General features: G+C 59.1%; 1 protein-coding gene across 1 annotated transcript; it reads right to left on the reverse strand.

The window, feature by feature from the left end:
* Positions 1–1,004: 1,004 nt before the first annotated feature.
* On the reverse strand, positions 1,005–16,608 carry VOLCADRAFT_86673 (uncharacterized protein; the record flags this gene model as incomplete). Its single annotated transcript, XM_002946534.1, has 26 exons — positions 1,005–1,049; positions 1,436–1,543; positions 2,012–2,162; positions 2,617–2,690; positions 3,169–3,345; positions 3,824–3,832; positions 4,468–4,983; positions 5,466–5,967; positions 6,200–6,279; positions 6,762–6,863; positions 7,267–7,393; positions 7,712–7,849; positions 8,226–8,563; positions 8,779–9,086; positions 9,424–9,602; positions 9,891–9,932; positions 10,212–10,376; positions 10,775–10,905; positions 11,020–11,339; positions 11,554–12,148; positions 12,414–12,737; positions 13,038–13,844; positions 14,203–14,331; positions 15,020–15,352; positions 15,747–15,817; positions 16,584–16,608. Coding segments are annotated over 26 exons (5,796 nt in total), but the record flags the coding sequence as incomplete, so codon positions are not given.
* Positions 16,609–16,617: the final 9 nt, after the last annotated feature.

The raw sequence follows: 16,617 nt of genomic DNA on the forward strand, positions 1-16,617 counted from the left end.
CACTCGGATTGCCGCGATCCTCTTACCGCCCAAATCATGCAGTCTCACAACGGTTCCCTCTGGCTAGTCCCTGTGGCGCTGGAAGCCCCCTGATATGGTCCCGAAATTCCGAATATCTCTTTTGTCGCCATGAAGGTGACAGGGTTAGCTTAGTCCAATTGACCGGGATACCGTGTTCCTCAGCACCTGCACCGGGACTCTTGGGTTGGGAAAAGACACGTGCTTGGCTTTCCAGTGCCTCAAAGGATGTTGGTTCATCCCCTTTCTCACGCAAAGGCTATAAGGTGCATACTATTGCCGTTACAACGATTGATTGAGACAAGCAGGTCGCGAAGCGCACTTTGGTGCGTCCCTTCCTTTCACTCAAGCCGCTAGGTACAGTCGTCCAGTTGTGAAAGTGGTATCCCCTTGGGCGTAATCATCTGACTAGCAAGCAGGGCGACGAACCCTCCTGCGCCATACAAAAAGGTGTGTGTAAACATAAATTCACGTCTGCAATTGAACGCGCTAGACTTAGCAAGCCGCTTTGCCAACCAGCCAAACCCAAAGCCACCAGGAGCCACATCCGCCAAGCGTCACAAGCCCCCAAAAGCCAGTGATAAGAGTGCACCTTTGGTCCAATCCTCTTATAGCACCAGCATGTAGAAAAACAAGGAGCAGGCAGATACACAGGAAACAACCCAACGCCAAACGCATATGCCGCTAAATAATCGCGGGTATAATAACATACGGGTCATGCTATGCCGGGCGCATGATCACAGCGTCGACTCCTCGACCCAACAACGCCCAATCTCGGGAGCTAAGATTATGCCTCTGCACATGCAAGAGGCCGTATCCCCTCGAGCCTCAGCATGCACATTGGTCACACGGTTGGTAGATGAGTTCAATAGGATTAAGGTTTCCAATCAACCCCAAACTGCGGAGGCGTAAGCAAAATACTGTGGGCCTCTTTTAGTGCAGACATTTTTCCAACATTGCGGCGCCTGACCACAACACATCCTCACCGTAGCACACGCCCCGGCATAGAACGGCCGCCCGGCCTTCTTCAGCTGCAACGTGCCAATACAAATTCAGTTGAAGCGTAAGCGCACAACCCAGCGCCGAAGGCCCTTATCGCAACTCACTTCGTATAGCCGATTGCTGGCTCCGCGCGCATTTCCGCAGCCAGCATCCCTTATACCGCCTCCTATCATGTATTCCTAGTATAAGCACAGTGCAAAATGTCCGCATCAGTAGAACGCACGCAATACATATTTCTTAACTCCCAAGCCTTGGCCAGGACCCCAGCCCCACACCCTTTCGGCAAGAGGCACACCCCAGCTGTGCAGCCCCGTCCCCTCCTCCTTGCTCGTCTCGCAGCTCCTACAAGCTACACGCTCGAACACAGCCCATAACCTTGTGTCGAACGAGGCCCTTGCGCTATATGACTGTGCACCTCCTCACGGTGGCACCCCAAGAGGCTCCTGAGGCAGTCGCGAACGAGGTTTTGCACGGGACGGGTCCTGATAGGTAACAAAGTTCGATAGCAGAACGTGGTAGCAGACTGAGGGCCAAGGAGAGGAGAGATGAGGGAAGTCCTAAAGGTCCAGCTGGATCTTACGAAATGCGATTGCCAGAGAGACTGGTCTAAGCTAACTCTTGGGTGGGCAGCGCTGAAAGAATGCAGTGGTTAAGCAAGCCACTGACAAGACAGCCCCTTCAGCACACGCTCTCGGGGCGTACAGGCGGACACACAGCGACGGGCTTGGCGGGTTACAAAGAAGATGCCCTTATGGGTTCGTGCCAGAGTACGTTAATCAGTGTGGGTCATTTGTTATAGCTTTTCATAGGGCAAGAGCCAACGACAGGGTTTGGGCCCAGGCGGGCTGCAGATGAGACGTCTCAATTTAGACGGAACAGAGCGTAAGACACCGGTGCCGTCAGCGTCCAGCGTGGGGAAGAAAGGGAACAGTAAGGGCGAGAGAGAGAGGAGAGAAAAGTACGCCAGCCAACCCAGCCATCGCCAACCTACCTCGGAAGCCATCGCCCTGGCCAGTAAGGCTTGCCGTCGTGCCTGCAGTCCAGACCAGTAGCGTTGGATCTGCCTGGCACTGGACGAAACCCTCTCAAGGCTCTGTTCGAAGGTCGGACAGTACAGGAAGTCCATAGTCTTGAAGTTGGAACTGCGCGAGGCAGGGGAAAGGGCAGACGGGGTGGGCGGAGTTGGAGGGAGTGAGTGGAGAGGAGGAGCGGGCAGTTCTCGGATGGGCTGAAGGGAATGACTGGCGATGGGGCGGGAAGGGAAAAGACACGTGAACAAAGGTCGATAGGAACGAACCATAAGCTGAGGCAGTGACAAGGACTACATGAACAGGACATGGAAGGGAAAGGCTGCGGAAATGCAAGGGTGCGGTGTATGCAACTGCCGTGGAAGATAAAAGGGTGTCATCACAAAACGGCGAACACGGCATACCTTCGCCGCAAACGTAATACAAAATATTATTGAGTACACTGTATGATTGCACAAGTCCCGGCCCAAGGGCTATGGCCTTAGTGTCCCCGCCATCCTACGGCCGCGATGCGCAAAATCCAATGCAGATACAGGAAGGGCCGCTGATGGAGTTGTCCCATACTTACTCCGCCATGCCCCACAGCTTCTCGTCCTCGGGAATCGACACCGGGTTGCCGTTGCCGTGTAGGTCCAGCAACGTCTGTCGGGAAGGACATACAGGAGGCGGGCGGGGGGCCGGGGTTAGCCGGGTAGCCATGACAGCCCCGTTTATTTCCGCTAGGTCTGGCAAAACCCTCCCTATCATCATTATCATCTACTTCGAAACTTCAACAACGCCCGCCCTTTCGCTGGATGATTCTACCGCCTCGCTGAACTACCTGCTTTGGTAGGGTTACTCATGCAGGTCGTGCCCGGGACTCTCAAATCATAAAAAATTAAACACCACTACCACAAGGCTTCAATCTCAGGCCTCCCTCTGTACACAATCTTGCCCACCCGTTCCTTTCCCATCCACCGAAACCAGCGCCTTCCTAAGATGAGGCAGAGAGCAGTCGAGGAAATTTCCTCCACCATACATGCACGCGAGCATGCATACTGCCCATACCGATCCATCCCCACCAATACCAATACCAATACCCCTCCCATCACGCCCTTCCTTCGCCGCCGGGCCCTCTCACCGCCGCGTAGAAGCCTCCTCGTGCCCGCGCTTCCTGCTTTGATCTCATGGTCTCCTTGACAGCCATGCGCACCAGCTCCCGTGCAATGTCCCTCTGCTCTGGCTCCCCCAAGTCTAGAGAGAAGAAGATGCCGTGAGGGTCACCCAGGCAGGTGTACACGTGCCAGAAGCCCAACCGCTGCGGGGAAGGGCGCGGGTCGGGCCGTCAGACCGCATGCAAGACAGGGAAGAGAGCATGCAAAAGGGTACGCCATGGGTACGATGCGGTGGGAACTGGCCAGGGTCAACAAAATATGGGATGCCAGGAGTGGCGGTCAGAGGATGGCATTGCATGGGAAGGTGGTTGGTCCTATGTGTAGGAATCTGGGGTGGTGCGGAGGAGGAGGAGGGGCTCTGAGGGCAGGTGAGGATGCGGGGAAGTGCGCGGTTTGGGCCGCTGAGACAGGCTGTCGCTTGTAGCAGCACGTGGAGCTGTGGAAAAGGCTTCAGAGCGACAAATGATGTCGATGCAAGTTCACTCAATGTGGGGTCTTGATACCGCTACCGCGGCTTCAGGCAAGCTGACCTCATCCCACCACGGTGTTGAGAGTGTGTTAGACAGGGTACCATTATAGGAGCAGCTGGATTGCTACCAAGCCAGTCTGTCAGCGACTTACCACCATGACCTGCACCACCAGTGAAGGCGTCCAGTGTGCCGCCGCATCCCCCCCCATGCACCACATGCCGGCGACGGACGGATAGTTAAGCCGGCGGTCGGGTGGAGGCCACGTTCGGCCGTTTTGAACGGTGGCGTTGGAAGCATCGGCATCGGCCAGAAGCGATACAGACGAGCGAAGCGGCAATCGACATGGAAGGGGCAAAAGGCAAGGTAGTAGTTAGCGGCAGCTACGTGCAGAGGCACTGTACGTACATATGTATGGGGCCAAGTAGCAACCTGCCTCTCCGACGTCACGCCTGCCCAACTAAACCCTGATTTCCCCCAAGCCAACCCCTGGCTGCAAAGAGCCGCCTCCCTCACAAAAAAACAATCATTATTGCGAGCATGGCTCGCACATGGTCGTCAATGCCGAACGTGCCGCAAAAGGTTTCCTTTCCATGCTCGTCCTCTACCGCCCAAGCCACAACTCCGCTGCCAACACGCGAATTACGCACCCCAGACGCACAAACCCTCCCCTGTCTTTCCCTCTTCAACATCCCTACGAACCCCCTGGGCCCGTTTTTCATCCAGCACCACCTGTCCACGTGTCAGCAGGTTCATCAACACCACCGCAAGTGGGCAACGAGGGCCCCCGCCACGCACCTGCCGCTGCTCCGACTGTTTCAACGCCAAATACGCCTTCTTCCACCGGCCGTCCACCATCCGCGGCCACAGCACCACCATGGCTGCCACGCGGTCGCCCTCCGTGTGCAGCGCCCCCAGCACCGCCTCCACCTGCTCGCAGCTCACTAGCCGTCGGGAAGCCCACAGATGCAGCGCAGTCCGGACCTGCCGTACCCGCGCGATAGCCGCATCACTGGCGCCGCGTGCTGCCATCTCCATTAGTTTCACTTTGTCCTGAGGCATAGCGGCCAGCAGCTGTCGCCGTACATCCGGAGGTAGCAAGCACGGTGACGGGTCGACCTGGTCATACAGGAACTTGGAGGCTGCGAGCGGTGGCAGCGCCGTCAGAAGCGCGGCGGTAGCGCGCTCGCCGCCCTCGTAGCGGAGTAGCGCAGAGACGGCAGCCCCGAGGTGGGTGGCGCCCATTTTTGAGGCGAGCAGCGGCAGGTCCTTGGCTTGGTGGACCATAGCCAGGAGCGCCGCGTGGTAGTCGGCCTGGGGTTACGTGATAGGGGATTTTCGGAAAGGGCGTCAGGGAGCGTTGCGCATGCGGGCCAGTCATGATCCAAATAGCGCCCAGTTTGGGGTATCCGGGGAGTTGCGCACGCACGCCATGGGGAATGAGTAGGAGTCATGGGCAATTTAGGGACGAGGTGTGGAGTGGAAGACAGGTGGTGCCGGCAGGGGTCTTGCTGAAACAAGAGGGGAGGCAGAGCGTGTCCGTGCCATAAGGACCTCAGTATACGACACACACACACACATGCTCACACACATGCTCACATATGCACCCACACCCATGTCAGCATCCGCATCCGCTCATCCAAACGCTTGCCGCACGAACTCCTGCACATACAGTACTGCATCGCTCCACTCATCGGATCCAAACGCTTCTTCCCGTACCATACCACCCATAATATTCCTCCCTTGGCGCCCTCACCACCTCTATCCCCATCCTCTGGCCCGACGCTCGTTCTCACCTGCGTCACCGGCCACTCCTCCTCCTCGTCCTCTTTCCCTTTGGCCGACCGCCGCCTTGACGCCCGCATCTGCACCGATAACACTGGGGCCCGGCCACCGACAATGCTCTTCATAGACTTGGTCGCCAAACTTGGCGCCCGCAATACCGGCGCATCCGTTCCCGTTCCTAGTCCCGTCCCTGTCGTGGCTGCTCCGGTCCCCGATCCTGGAGGGCCACACTCTCCTCCTATTGGCGGCAGCGGCATTGCGTATCCCGCCGTCGACCATTCCGGCGGTACGACAGACGCACGGCGGAACAGCGCCTCCGTGTCGAAACCGCATGTGGCAGTCCAGCTTGTGGGCAGCTGAGGCAGCGGTGGAGCCGTGCCGTCGGGGTTGGGCGGCGGCGGCGGCGGCGGCGGTCCGGGTGAGGCCAGGAAGCGAGCCACATCCAGAAGGGAGCTGTGCATGAGCTGGAAGGCGTTCAGGCGGGGCTTGGGCGGCGGCGGAGGCAGTGCTTGCCTGGGACAGGGGGTGACGGAGGGACGTAATGGAGGGGTGACTGGGGTGAAGCAGGGAGGGGATAAAGGGAGAGGGGTGAGAGCGAAGAGGACGATGTGGAAGATATTCTTCGGGGACATGAAGCGCACGCATACGTACACAAACACGCGCTCAGCCCAGCTCCTTCTCCTATATCCCTTAAATCCGCGCTGTCCCCGGGCCCCCTCCGCACAGCCGCTGAGCTACTCCTTACTTGCGGCGCCCGATGGGGGATCTGAGGTGCTCCCTCCGGGATGGTGGTGGAGGGGGTGGGGGAGTCACCTGCGCCCGAACCTGCGGTGGATGGGGGATGAGGGGGGAGAGGGAGGGCCCAGGGAAAGAGGTTCAGCAGGTAAAATGAAGGGTTATGGAACTGCTGAACGGATGACTGTTATGTCCGAAGGGAGGTGACAGGGACGACGCGGAAAGGCGTACTGGAAAGTGTGCTCACAAAGCGCACAAACCTGGGCCGAACAGAGCTGGTGGGCTGGGACTTTGCCGCCCTCGCTGGGCTCTCCGAGGCGACCCACAGAGCAATGCATATCGCTCCCTTCTAAGATGAGTGCATGTGCGGGGAAATGCGCCGTGCATCCGGGGTATGCCCGCAAGAAAACGCTACAGGAAAGCGGTCGTGCACGTGATACCGTGTTTACATCGTCATTTGTATGCACAGCAGTGCAGTGCAATGGGAAGCCGTCATGCTGTTTGCCCATTTTCCTCGCTCCTCTTGCCGTCCATTCCTGAGTCACTCCTCCACGAGTTCCCCCATATCGCACCTGCAGCAGTGATGCGATGTGCGTCATGTTGCAGTTCCTCAGTCGGGACAGCAGCTCCGCCAGCTCCTCGGGAGGAGCCGGAGCCATCCCCAAGCCGGGCTTCTGCGGGCGGAGGTAGGAGGAGGGCCGAGCGGGAGCAAAGCCAAAGGGGCCTCAGTACGGGCTGCAAAAAAGGGCCGCAAAGCGGGTGAGAGGCGGAGGGCGGTGCGCATGGACCCAATCGTCCAGTCGCAAGGCAGGACCGGGACGGGGACGAAGTGTCGTGGCCAGGCTTTGGAGACAGTCGCGACGAGATGCAAAAGTGGGGAGGGGAAGGCGGGGACTCGGGACGTAAGGCGTACACAGGTCGTTGCGCCCCACGTTGCAGCCCCACATTGCAGCCAGGCGGCCCGGGATGGTTCCCGGGTGGCGTCGGGCCCCGCGCAGCACGCAGCCCAGTTACAAGTGTTCGTCCGTGAGTGATGCACATGATAAACAGTAAGTGTTGTACGACGGTAAAACTCACCGTGTACGACACATAGTCCAGCCGCAACACTCCCGCGCCGGGTAGCGTGTAGTCGCGGATGTGGGTTAGACCGGGTCGGTCCAGCGGTTGGCCGTTGAAGGATGCGTTGAGCCAGTTGACGTAGTACCTTTGCCGAGGGATTGTGGAATGAGTGTCGGAGTGAGCAGCGGTGAACAGACAGAAAACAGCCTGGCAGTATTAGTGGTCCCCAAAACCAATCACAGCACAACCCAAATGCTCCGCTTTCTGGGCCCCCGGCCAGTGGGCGAGGACAAGCGCACAGTTGAGGCCGAATTCTCCGAAACCACCCACCCCCCAGCTAGTTCCTGGTCACACCGGACGGAACGAAGCCAGGTTGAACCTGTCCCATACAATTTTGCACACACGTACACACACAGCCTGTTGCTCCCAAAGCAACGGGGCCCCCCCTGCCCCAGTTTCTCACTTGTTCTCAACCCAGCTGTTTTCCAGTGCAGACGCCAGCTGCAGCCTGAGCGCTACGAAGCGGTCCACCTGGCGGCTGAGGTTGAGTGTGTAGCGACCCATGGGTCGAGTCATATCCAAGGCTACCAGATCACCCACCCTGGCAACACAGATACACGCACGCGTGAGCGACGCCAAGGCGAAAAATGGGGAGGGTTATTGGATTAAAGTGCACGACGGAAGGGTAGGCTGGTGACAGGATGCGCGCATAACGGTCTTTACAGCATTTCGCGCGAGCGGTATAGAGTGCTCCATAGGAACTGACACCCAATCCACCATCACCGCCGCGGATCAGCACCGTTCATTTACACATTACTGTCTTCCGTCTAAAGCGATGCTCATTTCGCATGTACCGTCTTAAAGGTTATAAAGTATACAAATAAACACGACGTGTATGTCCTGCCGATCGCCGCGTGTTACTTCATGTCTTCCAACTACACCCCCAAAACGCTTGGGCACCCCGGAGAGAAACCTACCTCTCCCTCAGTGACGCCTGCTGAGCCGACGGCAGCCTCGGCAGCACGTGCTCCCAAAACGCCAGTGGCTGGGCGGAGCGCGCGTACAGCATCTGCGCCGCCGCCACGCTCTCGGTCGCCTGGGTATCCCGGTCAAAACCCGCCAGCAGCGCTAGGCACTGCCCGGGGGTGAAGAAGCAGACGCTACCGGCTGCCTGTATGACGGACAGCTTCCACAAGGGCGAGGCTGTGAGGTTCCCCACCAGGGATGCCAGCCACTCCGCCACCCTGGGCGTCAGGGGTAGGGGCGCCTCTAGGGCCAACACGGCGGGGGCCTTGACCGTCAGCTGTAACGTGCCCTGTGGTGTGCAGGCAAAGCGTTGCGGTAGGTTAACAACGGAGAGGGAGAAGACGAACCGCAGAAACGGGTGATAACGGAGTGCGAGAGAAAGGCAGGGAGACAAGGGCGATGGTTGGAAAGGAAAGGAACGACGATCATCTACGTCACATGCGCTCAATTACCGGCCCGTCCGTGCCACCTATCCAGCCCCGCTCCAGCCCCATCCGAGCTTACCTCTGTCCAGCTGTCCACCGCCGACAGCTGATCCAGTTTGATTGACTTGCCGTTCACTGATATGCTGCCAATGGACACCGTTACCCCCGTCGCCACCAGCCCCACCTCCGCCGCAGCGTTGAGCCGCTCCCTCATTCGCAGCAGGTAGGCCACCAGCACGGCAGTGGCGGGGTGGGCGAGGTCCAGGGAATACACACCCGCGGGGCTCTGGAGGTCCAAGTGGGGCGATTGCAGGGTCAGGGCGGCATGGGCCGCCCCAGGGGTGGGGCTTGAGCTGGTGGGTGAGCGGGCTTCGCGGGAGCCGCCGTCTGCATGGGGAAGGGGGAGAGGGATAACTCGTGCGAAAGTTGAAGTGGTATTATGTGAAGATGCTCAGTACTTGGGATGTAAGGAGGTAAGACCGCTGAACGAACTGCTACGACGTATATACAGAGTAAGGAGTGGAGTTGGAGTCGGGGAGATAAAAAAGGGGAAGGAAGTGACGGCCGCGGGGTTGAGGGTGTCAGGTGAACTGCTGTGACCTAAAGGTAAGGGTCCCTCGCGTCACATGTACAAGACGACAGCTTCTACTACTTTACCGTAGCACGTTGGATTCGGCCCTTCTGAGGCGTTGGCCCACTGTTTATTGACTCAATCGGCACATACTCCTCTTTGGCCTGCACATCTCCCTATCCCCATACTCCCCGTTGCGGTTCTCTATCCTGGTCTTGCCTTTCGCGGACGAGGCCTTGGCCGCTGCTGCCTTCTTGGCGGCTGCATCCTTGGCTGCCTGCCCCGCTCTGCCGCCACCGCTGCCGCCCGGGGGTCGGCACAGCACCGCAATACTGAGACACACAGTGAGGGGGGGAGGTGGTGAAATTTGGATGCGGTGGTGGAAAAGGATAAGAAGGGGGATTCGGGGGAGCTAGCCCCTGACTGAGCCCATTCAACACGTAAGGACGACTAAAAACTAGCACGCCTTCTCTGATGCATCGATTATGCCGGATAGTCCGCAACCCTTGACAGAACGACAGCTGTGCGGACAGGCAGCTGAGGCGTACACCGAGCCATGCAGCATGGCATGGAGCTACGGAAACGGTACGACAGGAGAATGCCAGCAAACCGCAGGGTACCTGGGCAGGAAGGGGTTGGCCTCGTCGTCCCCACCAATCATCCTGCGACGCGGTGCAATTGGTGGCGGGTAATGGAGCTGAGTTAAGGAAATTAAGATGGATACGCACCGGAAGATGGCACACGCTCGCATACAGCAGCACACGCTGACGGCGAGCCAGGTAACGGTGATCAAAGGGTGTCTGAAAAGGTGTTCGAGTCCGTCTGGTTTTATCCTGTTTCCTGTCCTTCCCCTTACCCCCTCGCGCTCTATTGCAAGCCATTTACACAACTCAACGGACGCAATGTATAAGCCCACAGCTCCATCCCCTTGGGGGCCCCACCTTTCCGAGGGTGGCGCAACATTGCAATTTGCTATGGTGATCTGCAGGGGTAGAGGCGGCACCTCTGCGCCTGCGAAGTCCTCCAGGTCGGAGGGGTCAGGCGGTCCTAATCCCGCTGCGGACATCAGGGACTGACTCATGGCCTCCATGGCATCAAGGATGATACTGCAAGGCGAGGCGGAGGAATGCGGGTAAGAAGGGACAGCAGGGTGGGAAAGGACAGCAGGACAGGGGGAGGAACAAAAGGGAGGTTGGAGGAGGAGAAATGAGGGGATCATGTATGTGAGTGGGCCAGTAAGGCGTGGGAACAGGGGCAGGCGGCACGGAGTGGTTGAAGCATGTCAGGGGGTATGTGTGATAAAAAGTTTGGGGAGAGCAACACAGTGCCCTGACAAAGAAGGATGGTCATTCGAAGGGGAGCGCGCTGGGGTTTGTCTATCTTCCCTCATACCCTCTCAGCTTTCTTTTGTCTCAGTCGGAGGTTTCATTTTCCAATCTCCTGTCGCCCAACCCGCCCTGTTATCGGCCCCCCGCCCCCTTCTTCCAACTCTAACAGCCCTCACCGCAACCCAGTGCTCCCCAGCGGGTTCCCGTCCAGCGCCAGGGAGGGCTGTCCCTTGAGCAGCTGGGAGCCCAACTGCCCTGCGGAGAGGCGCAGGGTGGTGGGGCTGGGGGGAGCGGAGCGATCATCCGCCTGCAGGCAGCCAAAAAGACGGAGAAAGGAGGACGTCAGCACTTAATTGAAGCATGCATACCGCATGGCCAGCACACACAAACGTCCACAACACAACAGGCACCCCCCACGCACCATCCCATACGGCCGCTTCGAGGGGTCCGGTACCGGCACAGCGTTCCGCCCCACACTGTGCGTGTCTACCAGAGGGTCGGTGCGACTGGTCTGCATGAGCAGCTGCTGCTGCTGCTGGGGCCACCCCGCGGAGTGGGAGTGGGGGCTGGAGCTGCCTCCTGGACCCCCAATGGTGGGCAGTCTGGGCCAACCCTCCGCATAGTTGCCCTGCACCATGATGCTGGCTGCTGCGGCTCCCAGTCGCCGCAGCAGCTCCCCTGCCATCATGCAGCTACCCGGGCCCAGAGTGTTGTGGGAGAGGTCTACTTGCAACCACCGACCTGGAGGGACAGGGACAGGGACAGGGAAGGGACGGAAGCACGAGCGAAAGGTACTACGGATGGAGAGGAGGGGGGAAGGGAATAGAAAGGCCGAACCAGAGTTGAACCAGGATGAGGAGAGGAGGAAGGATGCAGTGGCAGGACAAGGGATACGGTTGTTCACTTCCTATCTGTCCAGAGCCACCACCCCCTACGTATACACCCAGCCACCCACCGTGGTTGAGCAACCCCTTGATCACCCTCGCGCCGTCCAGGTCATTAAAGCCGTTATGTGCCAAGCTCAGCTCCCGCAGCCCAGCATTGCCCGCCAACGCTACCTCCAGCACCCGGGCGCTCTCCGTCCGCAGCGCATTCCAGCTAACATCCAGTCTCTGTAACTGCCCATTGGACTCCAACACGTCCATCAGCACCGCGCCGCCGGCGTCGCTGATGCCGCAGCGGCGCAGGTCCAGCTCCCTCAGGGAGTTATTAGCCCTCAATCCCTCGGCTAACTGAGAAACGCCTTTATCACCCAGCTTGACGCCGCAGAGGCTGAGGACGCGGATGTCTAAGCGGTGGATCTTGTCGCGGGCGGAGGGTACGGCAGGCGGTGCAACGATGGAGGCGGGCGTTGCGGAGGACGGCATGGCTGCAGCGACGGCGGCCCAGTCGGCGGCGGTGGAGGTGGCGGCCATATCGGGGGACATGCCCAACGCGAGTGCTAGGGGCAGCGCGCAGCGCCAGCTGAGGTTGGTGTTCTGGTCTAGGATAATTTCTTGGATGCGGGGCCCGGCGGGGTCCGACAGGAGGGACATCAGCTCCGTCACGTCCTGTGTATGTGGTCCGGGGAAGGGGGAGATTCATGCTGCATATCGACCCCTATAGAGGTAGGTTGACAGGAGGAGTCGGTTACTACAGAGGAAGACACAAACCCACACCCAGAAGCATAGTAATGATAGCTGAAGCAACGGACCAAAGCAGCCTAGGAAACATGCCAGGACAATATCATGTCTAAATGCCCTGGTCATGTGCTGACGAAGGGGAAGGAAGGGGGAGGTGCAGGCTGGGGTCGCCGCAGGCTAGACAAATACGTACCTCATTGGACATCTTGTTTCCCGCCAGGCACAGGCGCACAAGTTGTGGGGACTGCGCCAGTGCTTCCTTCAGCAAGTGCATCTTGGCGGTGGATATGCCGCGATTGTTCCACTGCAAGGAAGCACCTAGGTCGGGGGAGGTGCTGCCTGGTGTGAAGGCGAAGCTGCCGCCGCCGATGGCGCCCAGTCGCCGTGGGGCCCCAGATAGGCCGTCGGCGGGGCCGAGCAGAGGCCCCGGTCCCGGAGAAGGAGTACGGCGGACGTTTACGCCAAGGTACGACGGGGTATCAGGCTGCATGGCGGCGATGGGGCGAGGGTGCAGAACCTGTAAATGTTACGGTAGTGACGGTATGCAAAGGTGTGCGTGTGTATATATGGTTGGGATGCGCTTCCCAAGTGAACGCAAAGACGGCTTGCTGCCGAGGTTTCGCGGAAAACCCTCGATGCACAAGCCAATACAATTACGCATCCAACCGCGACTGCGGGTCTTCTTCCCTCCCCATAGAGATAGAGCGGCTCATCCCAAATCACGTTTTTTAGGAGATGCACGCGTACACACGTGTTTCAGGCTTTTACAATAGAGGTTTGTAACCGTAAAAGAGGCCGCACACGAGGGTGCTCGTACCAGGTTCTCCGCTATGCCCTGCGGCGTGTGCTTCAGCCGCCGCAGCTCCTCCACGTCAACCGGTGGCGCCGCCTCCACGATGCCGCGGCTCGGAGGTCGCTCATGCGCCGCCTGTTCCGCAGCCAGTGCTGCTAGCGCTGCCTCCATCCGGTTCAGTGCGCGCATGCGCAAGGTCCGCTCCATGGCCCCCGCCAAGCTCCACTTGCCACTGAGCAATGACGTGCCGCCCCCAGGATATTCTAAGCCACTGCGTTCGTTGAATGACAGGGAACTCAGCTGGGCTGTGGGAGAGGCTGCTGCCGCAGCCGCAGCAGCAGCAGCCGCGACGGCGCCTGCAAAGCCTGCGGGCGCATCGCCATTAAACATAGCTGCGGCTGCGGCCGCAGCGGTGGCGCCGTCGCGGCTGCTGCCATCGCGGCTGCCGCTAACAGCGCCGAGGATACCGCCACCCCCAATCGCACCGCCTTCGGCGGCGGGATCGCCGCCGACAGCCGAGGCGGTGGCCGCCATTGCATTGAAGTAACCAGGGCGCAGCGGTAGCGGTGACGAGCCGTCCAAGCGCGGCTTGCCGTGTGCCATGGGTGACTGCGGCGCGGACATGCTGCCGTTGCCGCTGCGTGGCACCATCAACGCATCAAAATTGTAGTTTTGGTTCTTGGGGCTCATGGATGGGGTCCCCGTGTCCGAGAGCCCGGCCACGGCCGGCGGCGGCGGCAGCAGGATAGGCTCGGGTCGGAGACGCAGCTGGTGCCGCAACAGGTCGTGCTGCCGCTCCAGTGCCTTTATTTGGGCACGTGCGAAACTCGCCTGCACATGGGGAGTAACGGATGGGTTGGGAAGGGTTGATGCGGGTTCCAACCAAAAACTACCCAGCATGGTTCGCCGCTTCTCACCTTCACCTTATCCCTCCGTCCCCGACATATTCCCCACCTTCGCCACCTCGCAGTCCCTGTCGCGCTCGGCTATCTTGAGCTAGCAAAATTCCGATTCCCATAGTATCACTCCCTCTCGATGGTCAATCCTGGACCTCTGTAATGTGTCTTCGCTTGACAACCTTTCCAAGGCTGCACCCCTCCTTTCCTGCCCTTCTCCCTAACTGCTTTGGACTTCCGCAAGTATTTTTTCATTTCGTCATGATTGCCTTTCCCTCCACACGTTTCCCCACCTGCTTCTCCGTGTTGTGGAGCTCCTTGCAGAGGTCCCCCCTAAGGTTCCGGGTGGCTGTCACCAGCGCCGTCAAGTTCATCTCCCGGGGTCCCAGCACCGCCTCAAGCTCCTGGAGGGCGGCTGTGGCCTGGGCGCGGGTTTCAGGAGAGATATCCTGCGAGAAGGCACGGGTATCCTGCCTTATACAGGCACTCATGCTTTCGACTGGGCAGGGCAGGCAGCCTCTTGCATGCTTGGTGCGCCTGAATTTTCCTCCCTTGAACACCCGTGCACCCATCCCCAGCTCCCATCCTTGCTACATGCCCCTCCAACGGAACACATAATCCCCCCACCAATACAGCGGGCCCGCAACCCCTCTGCTTAAAAATCACGAAGTTCGTAAGTGCGGCATCCATGCCACGCCACGTGCCAAGTAAAGCTCATGGCCACACCGTGCTAGCTGTGTTCACTGCGTCAGGACCCGTCCATCACCTTGCCCGCAGGAGATGCGGGCTCCTCTGTGATACATCCCCTTGGGTGCTTATCAGGCCGGCCCTTGCCGGCCTGATATATGTCCAGCTAGCCCCACAGATTCTGGACGGCAACTGAGCGAGGAGGTTCGCGGACTAGCCATGCACCTTCCCCGTTCCGTGCCTCCGGCTCTCTCTCAGTGTGCGGCATGACATTGCCCACCGCCCCAGGCAGCCACCCGTTCCAAGCAGGAGCACGTCGTTCAGCCGGCCCGTGGCCCCTGTTGGCAAATGCTGCCTGGTTCACCGGCGCTCCCTCCGGTGCTCCCTTCCTTCCCTTGCAAGTGCTTTGACTTCTTCCCGCACCTGGCCCCCGGACAGCACCTCCATAGCCTCCTGTGCCTTCTTGCGGGCCTCCTCCAGCAACGCAGTGCTCTCCCTCGATGACGCCAGCCGCGGGATCGCCCTGGGAGGGCTGCCCCCCACAGGTGTAGCCCAAGCTGTGGACTGCCGGAGACTACTAATTAGCTGCTCCGGATGCGTCGACGTTTGTGGTGGCTGCTGCGGTCCTGTCCCCTGCATTGGTGGCTGCAGCCGGAAGCTGAGCATGTCTGTGAGCGGCGGAGGCGCCGGCAGCAGGTTATTTCCAATCCCGTTCTCGGTAGAAGTGACCATTCCCGATGCGCTGTGTGAGGCGGACTGTGTTCGGGGAGGCGGCGTCGGCAACGGTGGCATTCCGCCAGGTCCTGGAGTCGCCGTCACGCTGCGGCGCAATGGGCTGCTCGCACCCAGCCTCAGCAGGCGCGAAGTTGCGTTATGAGGTTGCCCATTGACATACAGCGCTTCCTGGAACTGGGAGAGCGCCACCGGAGGCGGGTCTGGGGCAGGTGGGCCGCCGGCCCCGTTACCAGCGGGGCTGTATACCATAGACCCAGTTCGTGACAACGGTGGCAAATTCCCACGGACTGGGGGAACAGGCTGCGAAGCCTGGCGGCGTACGTTGGTGCCACCATTTCCTGAACCTGCTAACGCGCGGGCCGGAAAGTCACGCGAGTACGCCTTCTGCAACGAGTTTGCTGAAGAACTAACTCACCACGTAGTGTGCCAGTGTTTGGCCGCTCTTCCCGCTCCCGTCGCGGCCCAATTTGCTCGCATGTTGAAGGTCTTCGCGACCAGTGAAGAAGGTCAACCAGGCCTTCACGCTTACGACTCATTCGTGTTCAATCATTTCGCCTGGGACTTCTGCGACGAAACATCAGGAGAAACGTAGGAAACTGCGCTGGTCGTGCAAGAGGACCTAAGCGTCCTCCAGGTCAAAAGCCTTATCAAAAATGAATCTGGCTGCATGCTTGTAGTTCCTAGAAGTTGGTTTGAGTCTAGTTGTCTAGCTCATACGCAGTACAAAATCTACACACTGCAAAAATGTCCTTAGGTGTTGGTATACGTCCAACAGGATGAAGCATTCTCTGCTATATTAGAAAATATTACCTCCGTCCCTGTGCATGGTAATTTCTCAAAGTCAACCCGTACGGTGTGGCACGCCTGCAGCGCTTCCCTGCAGTTTTAAACGGGGCTTCTCTAGCGAAAAACGTGCTCACAAAGGAGCCAACATACAGCCCGATGCAACGACATTGCACAACCTCGTTCGCTAGACCGTACGGAAAGCTTCGAAAGCCCGTAGTCGGGGTTATCACAGGCATCAAAAAACATGTTTTAATGCTTTGGATACATAACATATTGTTGGAGCTACCTGAAACCAAAGCTCAGCATCGCGGGCCGCCTGAATACGGTAACGATTTCCAAGCCGCCTATCCCTCGCCTAGCTGCCGTTTCGTCTCCAAGGCCGTAACTGCCTTTATTTCAAATTCAAACATAATTGCCACCTAAAACTTAGCGGCTTAAAATAAATCGTGACCTGGCTTGACCGTACCTCGCCTGTTGTCTGACTGTGCCATTTTTTGTTG

Source organism: Volvox carteri (genome assembly GCF_000143455.1).
Source record: "Volvox carteri f. nagariensis unplaced genomic scaffold VOLCAscaffold_3, whole genome shotgun sequence".
NCBI lineage: Eukaryota > Viridiplantae > Chlorophyta > Chlorophyceae > Chlamydomonadales > Volvocaceae > Volvox > Volvox carteri.